The sequence below is a fragment of the Coenobita brevimanus genome, chromosome 8 (genome assembly GCF_032717465.1).
Source record: "Coenobita brevimanus isolate Jiangsu-jjx chromosome 8, ASM3271746v2, whole genome shotgun sequence".
In the NCBI taxonomy this organism is placed as follows: domain Eukaryota; kingdom Metazoa; phylum Arthropoda; class Malacostraca; order Decapoda; family Coenobitidae; genus Coenobita; species Coenobita brevimanus.
Window position 1 is genome coordinate 31,022,186 of NC_136961.1, and position 19,738 is coordinate 31,041,923.

The following is a 19,738-nucleotide window of genomic DNA, read 5'->3' on the forward strand; positions in this document are numbered from 1 at the left end:
TGTTGATGTGTACATTGAATGAAACAACGCTTATATCACCTATATTATTGTGTGAAAACCAATATATTTTTGTACTACATATAAATTCGTACCAAATGAACAAATATCAACCTATGGTCAGAGAAATTACCTAGGTAAAAATACAGGTTCTCTCTTCATCTGCCTATGGTTTGCAATAGTTACTGCTACCATAGAAAACGTGATGCCCACAGCGCAGCTCCAGAGAACACGGTACCAGGTATGCAGAGGGTCACCTGTTTAGACCACTTCTATCCTCAGGTGAACATTTTTTCCTCTGAATTGCCATCGGTTCTTACAAAAAGCGAAGGTTTGAGCCCCCCCAAAATCCAAAATCTGCTGGGACGCAGTGGGTTAAGGAGTATGGCAATATATATATATATATATATATATATATATATATATATATATATATATATATATATATATATATATATATATATATATATATATATATATATATATATATATATATATATATATATATATATACAGTATATTATATATATATATATATATATATATATATATATATATATATATATATATATATATATATATATATAAACACATTAGGGTAGTCTTTAATTTTCGAAGTTGCAATTTTTTTTACAAGCCACCCCTCAATTTTGTTTCCCTTGATACAAAAACCCTCCATGCAAAATTTCTGTCTTCCACTATATTATTTACTGGTGCCCCAAAGACCCAGAAGTTCACACTCTGTACCATCCGTGCTTAATACCCAGCCAGCGCACCTAGATCCCCCTTACAGTGCAATTATTAGCCCCTCGTTGGGGGAATGGCTTGGGAACAGATCTCCTACTCACTGTTGCCTAGTATGAGAGGTCATGGTTGCCTTTTGAGTGTCAGGGAATCACTGATAATGAACCTCTATGACCTGGAACAGGAATTTTCACTTCTAGTCTTTGGTGATGACATGGCGTGCAACTCTTCGCTAAGTGAGGTTGTTTGTAACTTTCAGTGTCTGGACGCATTGCTTGGCTTTCTTGTAGTCATCTCGTTCAACCCATGTAGATGGGTCGACATCCAGGAACTCATTGAAAGAGTCAAGAAAGAACAGAATGCAGCGAGTGGTGCTTGTTACGAAATGAGGGAGGTTCATCACTCGAATGACAGCCACATAAAGCTCCAGAATCCTTCTCTTCTCAAGCTCACCAAGTCCTTGTTCTCCAGAGCTGTGACCATGGCCCTCTTCATTTCCAAATTGAGGGACTCATCAAAGAATGCCTGACCAACCATCTCAGAGAGGTATCAGCGATGGGGACTGAAGACCTTCACAGCAGTGGATGAGAATCCCAAGTCAATGTAGTCTAGGATGTCTTGAAGAAACTTGAGGTTGTTCAGAGAAGCAGATGCAGCAACTGGTGCTGTGAACCAGTATGGGATGTAAATCATGATGGCAAATATGACAAACCACTCAAATGTGGCAAGCTCTTCCACACTGTGCTTCAACTACCTGCGGAAGAGGTAAATCTTGATCGAGTAGATGATTTTGGCCATTCAACCGGCAAGGTGGTAGGTGCCCTGCCACAGAATGTGGAAGCCACAAGAAAGAACTCCACTAAGGATGATCACTGTGAGCTCAAGCAACTCCCAGTAATCTTCCGGTGGCTGTTGGGCAGTGAGTTGAAGATGGCAGAAGGTGATGACCTCGTTACAATGCGTAGGAAAGTTGGCAAGCAGTTCTAAGTGATCAGCTGCAACAGAGGTCCATCCCTGCTTGAAACACTTGAAGGGAGGGATGTCCAGCCCTAATGTGAAGCTGGTAGTGCAAAACTGTGAAGACTTTCTGGATGTTGATCCCACTGATATACTTCCTGCAGAGGAGTGCAAGCCCGAGAGTGAATTCTAGTGTTGCCATCTGTTGTGTCAAAGGTTTTGTCACCAAATCCACCAGATCCCATTCTTGCAGGATAACGAAGATTGTATCCACTATGTCAGCTCCTGTTCCTGACTGCAATTTGGGGACATTCAGCAGCTTCACAATTCCCTCTCCAGACACCAGGATAGGTAAGTATTCGAACTTTTCTTGGCAAGACTCATCAGCAACCAACTTGCTGTCCCAGTGAAAAGCAAGATGAACACCAGGCTTGAAGGACAAGTGCAGAGCTACCGCCTGTTCGCCACAAGCCTTGACTTGCCCCAATGGATGTTCTGCTGCTTGAAAGACAAAATTGAAGGATCCTTCCCATACACAGATGCTGCACCAGCCAAAATGTGGACAGCATTGTGGTTGCTGGTCATCGTGTGGTTCAGAGCATCTAATGCTATCGTAACGAGCACCACTTGCTGCCTTCTATTCTTCCTTGGCTCCACAAGTGGGTTCCTGGATGTCGACCCATCCATGTGAGTTGAACGAGATGACTACAAGCAAGCCAGGCAATGTCCATTCAATGAAAGTCACGAACAACCTTGCTGAGAGAAGAGTTGCTCTCCCTGTCAGCACCAACGATAAGGAGCAGTGGCAATTCTTGTTCCAGGTCATAGAGGCTCATTGTCAGTGATTCCCCGACACTCAAAAGGCAACCATGACCTCTCAAACTAGGCAACAATGAGTGGGGGATCTGTTCCCAAGATATCTCCCCAACGAGGAGCTAATACTTACACTGTAAGGGGGACTAATTGTGCCGGCATGGTATTAAGCACAGATGGCACAGACTATGATCTTCTGGGTCTTTCGGCCACCATTAAATACTATAGTGGAAGACTAAAATTTTGCATGGAGGGTTTTTGTACCAAGAGGAACAAAAGTGACGGGTGACCCATAAATAATCTACAACTTCGATAATTAAGGACCACCCTAATACATATATATATATATATATATATATATATATATATATATATATATTTTAATGCGAGGAAGAAGGAACCAAATGCCATGAGCCCGCAATAAGAGTTCCCTCCAAGAGAAAAACAAAATACAAGAGAGCTAAATTCAAGATCCATTCATTTATATGTATATATATTATACATATATATAATTATATATATATATATATATATATATATATATATATATATATATATATATATATATATATATATATATATGCGAGGAAGAAGGAAACAAATGCCATGAGCCCGCAGTAACAGTTCCCTCCAAGAGAAAAACAAAATACAAGAGAGAGCCAAATTCAAGATCCGATCATTTTGAGATGCCTGGACACACTGCGTTTGAAAGACTGGAGATCATAGGCAGCAGGAAATACAGACAGAGGAAAACAGTTCCAGAGCTGACCTGTTGCATAAATGAAAGAATGGGAGTAACGGTCAACTCTTGCATTAGAGAGTTGGACAGAAAAGAGATGAGAAGTTGCTGCCAGGCGGGTGCTACGCACTCGTCGTAGAGGTGGAGGAATGCAAGCAGACAGTTCAGAGGAGCAGTAACCATTAAAGTAGCGATAGAAAAGAGATAAAGATGCAACAGTGTGGCGAAGAGACAGAGGTTGAAGGGAGTCAGTAAGAGGAGGAGAGTTAATGAGACTAAAAGCCTTTGACTCCACCCTATTGAGAAGAGCTGTATGTGGGGAGCCTCCTCACACATGAGAGTTGTACTCCACACAGGGGCTGATAAAACCCCTGTATAGAGTCAACAATTGTGCAGGGGTAAAGAAAGAGCAGAGTCGGCTTAGCACACCCATTCTCTTGGAAGCAGATTTTACAAAATATGTAATATGATCTTTCCAAGATAAGTCCCGAGTAAATGAAACCCCAAGCATGTTCAAAGATGATGCAGGATTAAGCTGAATATTTTTAAACATTAGTGGGTATACCTGTGGAAGATTTTGTCGGGTTGATAGGTGTAAGAACTGAGTCTTAGGTGCATTAAAAACAACCATATTATTTTTACCCCAGTCAGAGATACGAGCCAAGTCAGACATTAGGTGTGCCATAGCCTCATCCCTTGTTTGTTGAAGTAACTGTTGAGATGGGCATTGCGGGAACCAAATGGAAAGATCAACGGTGGAGTCATCAGCGTATGAGTGGATAGGGTTAGATGTACAGCTTAGAAGATCATTGATGAATAAAAGGAAGAGATTTGGTGATAGGACAGAGCCCTGAGGAACACCACTGTTGATAGATCTAGGAGAAGAACGATGGCCGTCTACAACAGCGGCTATAGAACGACCAGAAAGGAAGCTAGCGATGAAGGCACAGATAGAAGTATTGAAACCGTAGGAGGGCAGTTTGGAAATTAAAGATTTATGCCAGACTCGATCGAAAGCCTTTGAGATGTCAAGTGCAATGCCAAAGCTTTCGCCAAAGTCCCGAAAGGAGGATGACCAGGAGTCTGAGAGGGAGGTGAGAAGATCGCCAGTGGAGCGTCCCTGACGGAACCCATACTGACGATATGAAAGAAGGTTGTGATAGGAAAGATGCCTTAAAATTTTTCTATTGAGAATTGACTCGAAAACTTTCGAAATACAGGACGTTAAAGCAATTGGACGATAGTTGGAGGGTTGGGAGTGGTCATCCTTCTTTGGGACTGGCTGAATGAGAGCAAACTTCCAGCAAGAAGGAAAGGTACAAGTTGACAGACAAAGGCGAAAGAGTTTGCCTAGGCAGGGTGTAAGCACAGAAGCACAGTTCTTGAGAACAACAGGAGGGACCCCATCAGGCCCATATGCCTTGTTAGTACTGAGGCCAGAGATGGCAGAAAATACATCAACTGAAGAAATTTTAATGTCAGCCATGAGGAAGTCAGAGGGGGGAATGCTATACTATGTATGCTATGTATATTTAGATGGTGGAACACATCAAATTCAGGATTCCACAGTTAAATATTTTTTCTTTCCTTGGAAAGCTACCGAACTACTGGGATTACTTTTCTCTTCACGAAGCATCAAAATTTAATAAATAAATACAAAAAAAAGATATTCACACGTCATACTCCTCATACGTTTCTTTTTCGCAAGTATTCACCATTGATTTACTAATGTCTTTAACCTGCCACGTGCCAGATAATTTTAGCCCTATGTGTCACCCCCGTGCTGGCCAATTTTCCTCAGCCATGAGGAAGTCAGAGGGGGGAAGTGATGGAGGAACAGCACCGGAATCATCTAAGGTGGAATTGGAGGAGAAAGTCTGTGTGAAGAGATCTGCTTTATCAGTAGAAGAAATAGCTACAGAACCATCAGAGTAGAAAAGAGGAGGGAAGGATGATGAGGTAAAGTTGTTAGAAAATTTTTTGGCAAGGTGCCAGAAGGAGCGGGAAGAATTCGAGTTGGAGAGTTGAGAGCATTTAGTATGGATGAAATTATTTTTAGTAGAGCGAAGAACAGACTTAGCACGATTCCGGGCAGAAACGTAAAGATGATGTGATTCAGGAGTGGGTTGGCTCCGGTACCTTTTGTAGGCCCTCTCCTTGTTGTGGACAGCATTAGAACAAGTGTGATTAAACCAAAGCTTTCTTGTGTTAGTCAAAGGATATGAGAAAGGAATGTATGCTTCCATGCCCGAGAGAATAACCTCCGTAATGCGCAAGGCACACTCAGATGGCTCCTGGCCATGGAAGCAATAATCATTCCAGGGAAAATCAAAGAAGTACTGCCTGAGGGCCTCCCAGTCCGCGGCTCCAAAATACCACAGACGACGTTTCCCTGGAGGGTCCACAGGCCATACCGGAGTGATAGGACAGGTTAAGGTAATAAGGTTGTGATTGGAAGAGCCCAATGGAGAGAAAAGATTAACAGAGTAAGCAGAAGGATTAGTTGTGAGGAAGAGGTCAAGTATGTTGGAGCTCTCTCCAAGGCGGTCAGGGATACGGGTAGGGTGCTGTACAAGCTGCTCTAGGTCATTAAGGATAGAAAAGATGTAGGCTTGTTCACCAGGTGGATTCGTGAAAGGAGAGGAGAGCCAAAGGTGGTGGTGAACATTGAAATCTCCTAGAATGGAGATTTCAGAGAAATGAGAAATGGATAGAATGTGTTCAATCGTAGAAGTAAGATAGTCGAAGAATTTTTGATAGTCAGTAGAATTAGGGGATAAGTAAACAGCACAGATATATTTAGTCAGAGAATGACAGGAAAGCCGAAGCCAGAGTGTAGAGAATTCAGAAGAATCGAGTTCAGGAACACGAGAGCAAGATAAGTCGTTGCATATATATACACAACAGCCACCTTTGGCTTTGAAATGAGTATAGAGAAAGTAGGAGGATACAGAAAAGGGTTTGCTGTCAGTTGCCTCAGACAGCTGAGTCTCCGTTAGAAAAAGAAGGTGAGGTTTAGAGGAGAGGTGGTGCTCAACAGAGCGAAAATTAGAGGAAAGGCCGCAAATGTTGCAGAAATGAAGAAGAAGAGAGTCAGACAGTGGTTCCAGGCACCTCGAGTCGTCACCGGGAGAGGGGCGAATGGTGGGGGCGTTTATGGTCCCCCCCCTGGGGACTCCGAGGCTTGATGAAGAGACGCCATTTTTGTTGAATTTTGAATAGGAAGTGTAGTGTGTACTGTGCATGTGGTTTGGTGTAGATAGAGAAATTTGTACTGGAGAGCATGCTGGCCTACTCTCTGTGTAACTGAGACACTGAAAAAGTTCAGCAAAGGGGGATGGTCAGGAACTAGTCCTGAGGGCTGATGAAACGGGAGTTCCAGCACTCCCTCTCATCACCTTTCCATCCATCTCGGGAGTACTGCCCTGCTCGACTGGTGCTACAGTCTATAATATTATTATATATATATATATATATATATATATATATATTATATATATTTTATATTATATTATCTTACATATATATATATATATATATATATATATATATATATATATATATTATATATTTTTTATATTATATTATCTTACATATATATATATATATATATATATATATATATATATATATATATATATATATATATATATATATATATATATATATATATATATATATATATATATATATATATATATATATATATATATATATATATATATATATATATATATATATATATATATATGCTGTCACGTGCAGAAGGTAGGGTGAATTCAAAACAGTTAATGACACAGTCAATGACACAATATGGGTGGAAGGAAAAAGGCAGAATATTTGGGTTTTGGACAAAAATATATTCTTAAATCTACCTTATATACGAGAGCAGAAAGGGGGAAAACAGGTTCAAAATGCAGCTTATGAAAAGCAGGATACGCAACGGTATTATACAAAACAATGAATGAGTTAATTAAAAGAGGAAGATAACAGAAACAAATATGACTAACACAGGACACCTTAACACAGAAATAACTAGAAACTTTCACCTAAGCTAGAACTCCAGACACATGTAGGGCAGTAGCATACTCACAGTTTCATATCTGAGAGGAGAGCAGGACAGCGCTTCCTAACAGAAGTTGGAGAGTGATTACAGGTAAGGGAGGAAGTCTCAGGGAGGCCACTTGTGGTGTGGACTGTAACAATGTGCTAAGTGTAAACAAGAATTTAGTTAAAGAGTGTGTCACCAGAAAGTAACTCAGTGTGTGCATGAACCAAGTGTGGTGGGAAGAGAGTGTGTGTGGAAAACCTGCTCTCTGAGCCTTTTATTCGGTGCCAAGCAACCTGAGTAGGTGTAGTTTCCTAGTGGTGCATACAGCTGTGATTGGCGAAGTCCAGGGAATTATGGAGAAGCTACTTTTCACAAAGGACCTGGGTCACAGCATTCTGGGGATTTCCAGTTGAAGGGGAACAGAGCTAGATCAGGCCCCCTGGGATAACAGGTGTTTGGAACAAAGGCAGGAAAGCTGTCAGACTCGGCCTAAGTGGATTAGTCCAGGGAACCTTGATCCATCTTAATCCCATAATGACACTAGCTGGGGTTAATCCTGGGGTTTTCACTCCCTGCCTCTCCTGTCTTTACTCTCTCTCTCTCTGTCATCCATTCTCTCTCTTCAGGAAGGGAGTTCATTTGCCATTATAATACACACACACACACACAAACATACACACACACATATATATATATATATATATATATATATATATATATATATATATATATATATATATATATATATATATATATATATATATATATATTGTTGTAACACTATGGAATTCATCCCACTCCTGACACCAAGATTTACAAACGTAGGAGGTTTTGTTGATAAATTGAGAATGACATGTTGACAGGTCAGGTGGTGAATCAGGGTCAAATGAATGTCCCTGATTCACTGAACATTCACTAACGAAAAACACAACTCGTGTCACTCGTGGCTAACTGACTAAAACTCAACACTCTGGGCACACTGCCAACACACCAGGCTGGCCCCTTAACCCGAGGCATCCCGACGACGTATGGATACATTCCCATGTTTTGTCATTGTGACACCCAACGACGTATCCCTAAGTTTTGCAATTGCGAGATCTGTTATTTGCACATTTTTCAAATGCCGCATGCGATTTTTGGTACGTATATGCAGGCAAGGTGCAGCAAGAAGGAAAATAAGGTATGGTCCTTCTGTGTTGTCTGGGGAAGGCATGAGTGGTGTGGTGGGAGTGAGGGGTGAAAGGAAAAGTGGTGTGGTAGGAGTGAGCAGTAAAAGGGAAAGTGGTGGTAGGAAGGAGGCAGTGCGAGCACCTGGTGGACGCAGGCAGCAGGCAGGCAAGAAGGAACTGCTCCCTAGCACGTCTTTCGCCCTGCAGTATTCCCACACTTTCTCCCAACAACCTTGTGATGTGGGGAAAGGAAGGAAAGGGAAGGGAAAGGGGAAATGAAATCAGAGAGGGAAGAGGAGCGCCAGTGGGGAATGGCACCGCTCTCCACCTCCCCAACCTTCCCCACCACCCTCTCTTCCCTACCCTGACAAGGAATATCACATCTTGTTACATTACTGATGCTGTGTGTGCTTTCGATAATATGATGCTCACTGTAAAGTAAGGCCTGTGTATATGCGATAATATGACGCTCAATATAACAGTAAGGCCTGTAAGTATGCGATAACAATTATATAAAGTGGAAACGGGTGTAATGTTAGTGGAAAAGTATTATATATGTTGAATGGTAGAGTGTAAGCTGAAACAAGTCATAGCGAGTTCACTCGCTCTGTACATATGCGATAATATGATGCTCAATATAATAGTAAGGCCTGTAAATATATAACAATTATATAAAGTGGAAACGGGTGTAATGTTAGTGGAAAATATTATATAAGTTGAAAAATAGAGTGTAAATTGAAACAAAGTCATAGCACAAAGACACAATTATCTTCCCAAAGTTTGACGAACATATAGCGAAAAAATCGAACGATTTGCAACACGCAGTAGTAGAGATTGTGTTTGTATTTCGCCAGGTGTCAATTATTTTTGGACTGAATGGGGAAGAGAGTTTTGTCTTTCATTGTACTGTATATATGCGATAATGTTATAGTCGTAAGGCCTGTAAATATGTGATAACAGTTCTATAAAGTGGAAACGGGTGTAATGTTAGAGAAGAAGTATTGTGTAAGTTGAAAAAAGAGAATGTAAGTTGAAACAACGGTCTTAGTGAGTTTGCTCACTGTATAAATATGCGCTAATATTATGCTAAATATTATCGTAAGGCCTGTAAATATGTGATAACCGTTCTATAAAGTGGAAACTGGTATAACGTTAGTGGAAAAGTATTATGTAAGTAAAGAAAATGATATTTATGTCAAAACAACACAGTGAATCACATGTAACTGATTTGGACAATTTTGCAATGCTCACTCAATGGAACAATGCTTATTTTGCCTGTATTTTTGTGTGAAAACCAATATATTCTTGTACTTAATGTTATTTTGTATGAAATTAATAAATATCTACCAATTCTGAGTGATTTCCAATACGTACCCCAACCATAGAAAACGGGACAGCAGCCGAGTGCCTTTACAGAATACGGTACTAGTTGTGCGCGGTGGCTCACCTGTTTTGACCATTTCTAGTCTCAGGTAAGCACTTTCTCTGTGATCTGCCATCCTTTCTCACCAAAAGCGGAGGTTTGAGCCAAAAAAAAAAAAAATCCAAAATCTGCCGGGATTAGAGGGGGGCAGTGGTGGAAAATCGGCGGGATGGGGCAGTATGCTCACAGCTCTTTTTACTAATGCAGTCCTGAATACTCAAGTAAAGAACTTTCATTTTCTGATGCAATAATGCACATTCTAGATCATAGGACAGAACTCATTTTTCCCACACAGTAAAGCATTTAGATTAAAATATATACCAACAATAATGACAAAAATTAATTCCTACCCTCTGAGGAAGAGAAAAATTGCTAAGATCTCCAGAAAGTTCCTCACTCCTCCAGGTACAAACACAACCCTAATCTCACCGGCATAACACTGCCTCTCCCTCAAAATTGTGTCATCCCAGACACAAGTACCTTATCCTTTTTAAAACTAGTGATGACATGATATTATTCCAACCTGCTAAGTCGTTTCTGTTGCCTGTCCCATCTAGGTCCCATAGAGTCTGGAGCAAACTCTGTTCTTTAACCATCTATCAAACTGTCCCTGGCAATCAAGCAAGGGATGACTAATTGCTTACATGACCTCAACAAGCCTTGGTCTCCAGTGTTGCCAATGACTCCATCATTCTCCTGGACTATCCTTTCAACTCAGGTGTCCAGCAGGCCCTCAGACTCACTACAAATGTACTTCCCAGATCCATGATATCTCCACAAACAACTGGCATGGATGGTCTTCAGCCTGGTTCTTCTCTCTTCTTTAATCCTGTAAATCACCGCCAAGAGACAGTCCACCACGATGTATGGTCTTTCTCTGGAGCAGTGAAGTTTGAGACACTGTCCGTCCTTTCTTCTGGGGGTCGTACAGCCACACTCGGCCTCCTTCCTTGTGACTAGCTCTCAGGTCGTACCCCCACATCGTGGCCTCACTGGAGAACTCCAGCATCTCTCAATCTTGACAATGCACCATATCCATTCTCTTCTTCAGACTTCGGATGAACTCAGAGGCTTCTGTTAGGAGACCTTCCTCTAGGAGTCTGCTGGTTAACAGGTCTACTGGCAGTTGGAATTCACGTTCGAATATCATCTTCAATGGTGAGATTCCAGTAACTTCATGGAATGCGGACTTGTAGGCCATCAGCTGAGCAGGGAGCTTATGATCTGACTTTGTTTGCCCTTCCATACAGTGCTTGGTTAGTTCTTGCCCCAGTGTTCTGTTGAATATTTCAACGATGTCAGGAATCTAAAATATATACAATATAAATAACAGCTAATAGCGTACATATGTAATCTAGGAGTGAAGTGAAAGTCATAGCTAGAGACAGAAGGAAATGGCGTTCGCACATTTTCTCTGAGGAATCCCAGACAGCACCTCATGATGTCTGACAGGAAAGTCCCGAGAATCGAGAAAGTTCTATTCAACCGTGCATTACACGTGATACAATCTCTCCTTTATGAGAGAGAAGGAGTTAGGAGGCAGAAGGAGCAAGGAGAGTGAGAAGGAGGTCTAGAGAGAAGCATGGTGGGGAAAAGGGCAGGCTCGCAAAGTTAACAACCATAAAACACTCTTACCCCATTACGTTCTGTGAGACTATATTACTCTTGAGACATCCCCTTTGAAGAAAAAAACTACAATAAAACCCCAGTACTCATCTTTTTCCTTCTCCTGTCATCGACGACAAGTACAACTAAGATTATCTCCTACAAATCAACTCATTGTTAACTACAGCTCGGCTATGGCTACGATATAATTAACTACAAGTTTAATAACCATTCCTGCTGACTGGGGATACAGTGGTGTAGTCCTGGTCTTCCTAGTGCCCAACAACTTGCAACACTCAGCAGAGACTGCAGACACAAAGATATTTCCCTGGTCCAAGTGAACACCAAACACCAAAACGGCAAAAACTCTGGTCCACCATCAATTTTGCAATAGTTGTGGCCTCCTGGTCTGTGATGGCATAAGCCTCAGGCCACTTGATAAAACAGTTCATTGCCACACAGATTTTTTCTTCCTATCTGTTGAGAGAGGCAGAGGTCCCACAATGTTCACTATAACCCTAGTCATCACAGCTAGAGAGTGGTACAGCTGCAGTGGAGCATGTCATTGCTCATTGGATCCCTTCATCATGCAACAGACACCACATGCGCACTATCACTCTTCCACATCGTTCCAAATACCAACCCAGTAGGACCTTTGAGGCAGGCAGTTCAAGGGTCTTCTTGACTCCTAGTCCAAAGATTATGAAGCTATGTATTTCCTCCAGAAATGGCACCTGCAAATTATGCATTACCCTCAGCCAGATAGCTGTGAAGTCCATAAGGAGTCATCCAATGGCACTGCAGTTCTCCTCTGTCCAGCTTCAGAGTATCCCAGTGAGTCCAGTACGTCTCGGTAGCAGGACTTGCCCCAGAGAACCTCTCCCACGCTAGGTGCACTTTACTTTGGCTCAAGGACTCCATTAATGGTTGCAGATCCTGATCCTCCAGCTGGTGCTTTTCCATGTCAGTTGTAAGTTTTTCTGACACCTTTACAGTACGGCAACAGTTCCTCATGGTACAGTATCTTCTTTGTGGCTGCAATAATGATATTCTTGAGGGCATGATCTCCTACTCAACCTGTCTGCATTTCCAGGGTTCCTCGGGGACTTCACCCACCTAAGTGCAGCATAGTCTGTATGGACTATGAAGCTTGACCCAAATTAGTAAAGGTGGAAGTAGCCAAGCCTTCTCACTAGTGCTTAAAGTTCCATCCAAGTAACACAGAAGTTCCTCTCCACTGGGCTAAGCTTTCTCCTGTAGTAAGCCACCACCTTCTCTGTATTGTCAACTTGCTAGGAGAGCTCACCACCAACCTCAACATCACTGGTGTTACAATCCAAGACGAAAGATCTGGAGGGATTTGGATACATATGTACCAGCATGCTGTTCAAAGCCTCTTTCAGATGCTTGATGAAGTCCTCTGTTGACTAACACCATGAAAACTTGTGTCCCTTTTTCATGAGCTGGCATAGCGTTGCTGAAACGGTGGCAAAGCTATTCACAAACTGGTTATAATAGGAGCACAAACCCATAAAACTTCATAGCTCCCTTACACTGGTTGGCACTGGTCAACACCTCAGAGCAGCTGTCTTCTCAGAGTCAGTGCACACTCCTAACTCAATCAAGATGTGGACAAGATACTGGACTTTCTTCTGGAACAAGCAATACTTCTTGGGGCTAAGCTCAAGGTGAGCACTGTTCTGAATCAATAGAAGATGTCGAACAGCCTCTCCAATTCTTGCTCAAAATTTTGCCAAAAACAAACCCATCATCCAGGTAGATAAAGACTGTCGTCCAATGTAGTTCTATCATTAATCTTTCCATCAGATGCTCAAAGGTGGCCAGAGCAGTACACAGCCTAAAGGGCATAACCTTAAACTTCTAGAGTCCCTGGCCATCTTCTCCCTATCTGCATCCGTATCTTGAATTAGTGATTCCCCAACATCAGGTCCAGCAACGAGAACCACTTTGCTCCAACCAGAGTATCAAGGATGTTGTCCATCTCTGGGAGAGGGTAGGAAACCTTAATGGTGATGTGACTGAGGGGCCTGGTAGTCCACACAACAACGTCAGGAACCATCCTTCTTCTTTACTAGTATGACTGCAGATGCCCATGGACTGTTGGGTCTTTGAATTAGGCTCTGTTGGTATAAATCTTCCATCACCTTCTTCATATCCAGGTGGCAAGCTGGAGCTACTTTGAGGTGCTTCCTTTATTGGTCGAAGATCACCCGTGTCAATGTGGTGTTTCACCTGGTCAGTGCATCCCAGGTTCACGTCTCCTGTGGGAAATACATCGGCATACTTCACCAAGATCCTTTGCAGCTGCTCCAACTGTGGCTTCTCCAGACACTGGGCACTCTTGGTAAACAGATCCCGCAAGTGGCCAGGTAGTTCTTTGTGGGGATTAACCGTATCACTTTTGCATGCACTGCTTGGTGGCTCCTGATCAATTTCATAGCACAAACCCACAACTGTGCCTTGAAGTACATTCTTAGGGCAAAGAGAAAACTTGGCTATGATGATGGTTACTTCCCCTGCCGTATGGTCAACCAAGGTCCTGCCCACCATTACTCCCATTTCTGTCATCCCATGGCTCCTGTGCTCCACCAGTCCCAGGGAAATGTGGAGCATGTCACTGACCTTGCAGGGCAGCAGCATCGTTGATCCTGTGGGGATCACTGCAGTCTGTCTGGTCCATTTGTAGACTTCCATGCTCCACCGATTTCAGCAAAATACTCCTTCCTCCTAGCCATATTTGCATCAAATGAAAGACAAGTATGCAGCAATGGGACACCAGTTAGTGTAAACCGAGGATGCAGGGGTCCTCCATGTTGGCAAAATATATGGCCAACCGTATCCTGACATCCACTGATTCCTTAAGTTCAGCACACCACACAGCTGCTGTGAAGTCTCTGGAAGCTACCGATGACTCACCACATCCAGTCACACCAAAGTCTTCTCTGATCCAATGTTGATGACCATTGGGCACATTACTTCCTGGCTGATGTAGCTCTCCTATACAAGGACACGTGTGGGACACTCTTGGCAGCTGTCCCACTGCACCAGCCATCCTTGAGTTCGCTATTGAGGGGTCTGCTCCAACTTCTCTTGTTGGGTCTTCCATTTACAGCCCTTTTTCAGGTGTCCTTGTTTGTGACAGTCCAAGGCATCAATGAAGTGCTCACGAAGCAGCACCACAGAACTGGCTCCTTGATAAGCTTATGTGCCAAACTCTCTAGGTCCTCAGCCATTTCTTGTAAAGACTTCCCTCTCCTGCTGGTGCAAGTCCAGAACAGGGACCTGAAGACCTCCCCTTGATGTTTCATCCCATACCTCAACTCAAGGCTTTTGCCAGGTTAGACCAGCTGCACAAGGACTTCCACAGTAGAACCCTAAAAGCTAATGGCCAAATGAACCACATACTGCATCCCACCCATCCTGACCAGCCAAGAGCTCAGACTGGGTTTGATAAGCCTCCCCAAAGCCTCCCAGGTCACCCTGTCTTCAAAATCCTGAGGCTTTTTCTTTACGGAAGCATGTGTAGTTTCTTGCACTATCCTATTGTGACTCACAGGGACATATTCAAGGGCCATGGGATTCAGCATCTCATTAACCCCCTTTGCACATGCATCACTGGCACCTATGGGGTGTGCTGGATGCTAACTCACATCTGGACGTTATTCAAGAAGTTTGACCCTGTTGCTATCTATGTTTCACTTCTTACTCTATTCTCCATTATACATAAAACCTCATCCCTCAATTCTCTTACTTGGACACTTATTCTCTCTACTTCACTCTGTATTTCACGTCTCACATTATCCTCCACTATACCTAAAACCTCTTCCCTCACTCCTTTTACCTGGTTACACTGCAGAACACTAGGTAAAAAATAGCGCAAGAAGAGAGGGAGGAGCGGTGGGGTTCCTCTCTCTCACGCAGCCCATAGGCAACTTAGGCGGCAGCCAACCAGTGCACTGTAAGGTCTCAGGCTGCTGTGACGTCATGTTAGCGGCCCAAACTTTTAGCTCAATTTTAAGTCCAAAAAAGGGTGATTCTTTTTTCGCCAAAAGTATTGCGCACCCTGACACAGGCGCTCAATACTTTTGTCGAGCACTGTATATATATATATATATATATATATATATATATATATATATATATATATATATATTATATATATATATATATATATATAGATAGATAGATAGATACATATACTATATATATATATATATATATATATATATATATATATATATATATATATATATATATAATATATATTTATACATATATCTATCTATCTATCTATATATATAATATATATTTATACATATTTATCTATATATATATATATATATATATATATATATATATATATATAGTAATCTCTCTAATATCCGAACACCCAATATCCGAATATCCCCACTAACTGGACATAATCGTCCCAGGATCCAATATTCCCAAAATGGGCCAAAAACTGCAAAAAATTAAAAAAAAATCTGACTTTTTTCCCACCCATAATTTGAACTTGCCGTGTGGTGCCAAACAGCTGTTACACCATGGTCCTTTCACCCCTTCCTTCCTCCCCCTCCTCCCTCCTCTGTCAGGGTTGCCATTTGGTATTTTTCATAACCAAGTGTGGGCCAATTTGGTAATGAAAAATTCTTTTGGTAATGAATCAGAATAATGAATTTCCAAATGGATTTTTCACATGTATGAGGATACACAGGATGGAGATGGTGGATTGTTTGCTCTCTCTGATTAATCTGCTACCCTACATTGCGTGAAAATAATCAACATGGTGTTATTCATAAGGAGAGTGATTACATGTATTTCCACTTGTATACAGTATATAATTAGTGAAGAATAAATGCTCGCTTGACGAATTTGGTAATGAAAAGTTAAATTTGGTAATGAAAGTTGAGGAGATTGGTAAAGTAGCCGTTTCGATCTGGCAACTCAGTTACCCCGCCATCATCAACAGTCACAGCCTAACTCCGATCGAGAGCAGATGCTTATAGGAGTGCAAGCCACAGGTGCTTGTTTATTGTGATTAAACAGTGAATAAACTGCAATACCTCGACTAGAACACACGGGAATTTACAGCGTTGTGCAGTGTTAAGAAATTAGAATTTAGAGTGCAGAGGATTAACTGTGGACGCAAACTGGTGGTTCAAACCAGTTCAGGAGCCAGGGACTTGTAAGTACCCAGAATGATTAATATTGTATAAACTCACCTCTAAAACCTCATTTTATGGTTCTTTTGCATTTATTTCAGTCTTTTATGTCCCTTATTGGTGTAATTTGAGTCTTAAATAGGTGCAATGCATGTCCAGAGGGAGTTGTATAGGTGTTTTTCTGAGTTAGGGTCCATAAGTACAAGTCCAGGAGGCTGGGGCCCAATATCCGGACAGGATCACTATCCGGACATGCCTTTGGCTCTATTACAGTGGATATTGGAGGGATTACTTTATATATATATATATATATATATATATATATATATATATATATATATATATATATATGTAAAGTTTACTGAATGTATCTTTGTATCTTCTACTTGTTGAAAGGATCTCTTCTCTATCTCGTATAATAAAAAAGTTATTAGCCTCTGAAAAGCATTGTGGTTGGCCTGTGTCGTGTCGGGCCTGGCCGGGTCGTGTTGGCCCGCTCATTTCTCATCTGAACATAAACATCTCTTTCCGACGCCTGTCTTTCGTAATAATTCTCTCTCTCTCTCTCTCTCTCTCTCTCTCTCTCTCTCTCTCTCTCTCGTAATAACCAGCCAGCTGCGTGTTGCCCCCGCATTTATATATATATATATATATATATATATATATATATATATATATTATTTTGAAACCCTGTCCCTAATTTTCTGAAAGCCACTTTTTTTTTTTTAAGGTTCTGGACCCAGTATTGGCAAAGGATTGTCAGCGAACTTCGTTGCAGATTTAATTTACAACAAGGTATATGGTTCTCCATGGAAGATAACCTCTCTTTGTACCAATGTATGCTTCAAACACTGGTAATCCACTTGGCAGCAGAACTTCTATTAAAACCGTCCAACTGAGTTTTCACCTCAGTTTTTAACAATGTTTTAAGTGTATGCAGCTCGTCTCTGTTTCAGTCCCCTGAGTCTTTAACATTTCGTATTTTACATACTCATTACAGCAACATTACTTTCTTTCCCAAACACAAATCCACATGGGGTCATGGATGTCATGATATTTGTCCGGAGGCCAAAGGAAAGAATAGTTTGGCAACCATTGTCTTAGAGCATGGAGATTCCTCCCTTAACCTCTTCAATCCAATGATCATGAGACAGTAATTAAGATTGTTTAATTGAACTCTGAAAGTAAAGGCATTGATTAAGATTATACATGTTCCTTTCAGTTCCAAGTTAAATTAAATCTTTTGAATACAGCATGAATAGGAAAACAATCATCACTGAAGGGTAGTGCTTAACAAGTGCCTAGCAAGGTAAAGGGTGGTGGAACATGGTACAAATACAGTAGCTAGGAGTTTTATGTACATGACTTTTGGACATGGTGATAATATCCAGAGTGAGGTGAACATGCAGACTGGAGGAGTAGCCTACATGAGGGAGGACGGGATGGACTAACAGAAGTGTTGCCGATTTGTGACTGAATGTTTGGAAGTGTTTTGTTGTATTGTTTTTGTGCATGGGAACAGAAAGACAGAATGATCAGATGGAAGACGCGCTATGGGGAATAGAACACCAAACCTACACTTTACTTAGTGCACTCACAGTGGACACGGCGATAGTGCTAGTGAATCGTACGTACGAATATTTGTTTCAGTGCTTTTAGCTACTTTACTTTGAGGTGGCTTACGTAGCTGGCCATAAATATAGTGTAGCGGTAGCCAGTGATTAGCATATAAGATGTCACTATACTGATGACGCAACCATATCCAATAGTGACATTTTTCAGCATTATAATGTAGCATTCATTTCTTGCTAAAAACAAACATTATACTCAGCTTAGCAGAAAACTCTAATGATTTAGGGAGTAACGAAGAATAAATATAACCACATCACTTCAAGAAAAATTTAAGAATGGGTAATACTATCTTGGGTAATAAGATTAAGAAAATGTAATTATGTCGTTAGCTTGAGGTGGTTAATATGGATAGTTTCAGGCAAAATGTGGCACTGATATTTCTGAAAATCTTCAGCAATGAGGAATAGTTCAGCGACACTTCTTTGTCGATAGTTGCAATGGAAGGTACTGAAAGAATTTCTTTATGTGATAGCAATTTGAACCACACAACAAAAAAGATTATAAGAGGGAAAAATATTGCCTCGTTGTGGGAGGAATGAAAAATGCGGCAGCTTGGACTCAGTATTGGTAAAGGATCATCAGTGAACTTTTGCTCATGGGTGTACAGTGCGCCCGCATAATATTATTTATTGTGAAGACCGTTCAATTTGCTAGTGTGAAGAATGGAGAGACGGTAATTGCTTTGTAAAATTGATACTTAATCGAGGAATCAAAGGTGAAACAGCAGACACTTTAAAACATGTGAAATATTAAGAGAATTATGAAGTAAAGCAGGGTACACATCAATGAAGATGAGTATTCTCCAGCCGGTGACAAAGAGTGCTTAATATGTGGATTTCCTTGTATTCCTGTTGACATAATTCCTCTTACCAGTGCGAGAGAAGTCAACCCCCATCATATTCCAAAAGTTGCTGTCGATGTCAAAGAGTATATGAGTGCCGGACCTGACCAAAGTGTTCATGCTGGCCGGCATTTCACTGAAGGCGTTGTAAACCACGCGCTCAGTGTCCAGCAGGTCACCCAGTTCACGAAACACACCTGTTTTCACACTCTGAAAATGCATATAAGATCAAGAGAAATTACTCGCCCAAGATTTTACCTGTCTTTCTTCTCATTTTTTTAATACTAACAAACATCGATGAGAGGACTTTCTTATTATTCTCTAGCAATACATGATTTTATGATTTTTTATGGAAGAAAGTGACGGACATTATTACTGCTGATTAAATATGATAAAAGAAACTGGCAACGGAACTGCGACCGTCATATGCTCCTTGGACAACAAGGTAAAAGATTCCAACAGAGAACGAGCAGGCAAAAATCTAGAGCACTCAAAAAAATTTAACTAAAACACATGAAATCACAGTAAAATCACTAAAACACCAAAACGAAGTAATTAAAAAAACACCGGGTACTAATTCTTAT

General features: G+C 41.2%; 2 protein-coding genes across 2 annotated transcripts in view; both read right to left on the reverse strand.

Annotated features, from left to right (window-relative positions):
* The window catches only part of LOC145407276 (glutamate receptor 2-like), a 551,600-nt gene that overhangs the window by 445,939 nt on the left and 85,923 nt on the right, over positions 1 to 19,738 (reverse strand). The gene's annotated exons all lie outside the window — the stretch shown is intronic.
* The window catches only part of LOC145406023 (ionotropic receptor 93a-like), an 85,970-nt gene that overhangs the window by 40,417 nt on the left and 25,815 nt on the right, over positions 1 to 19,738 (reverse strand). Inside the window, exon 2 of the mRNA XM_080277213.1 lies at positions 19,184 to 19,364. Within this exon, the coding sequence (XP_080133339.1) occupies positions 19,184 to 19,364 (181 nt within the window). The remainder of the gene's footprint in view (positions 1 to 19,183; positions 19,365 to 19,738) is intronic.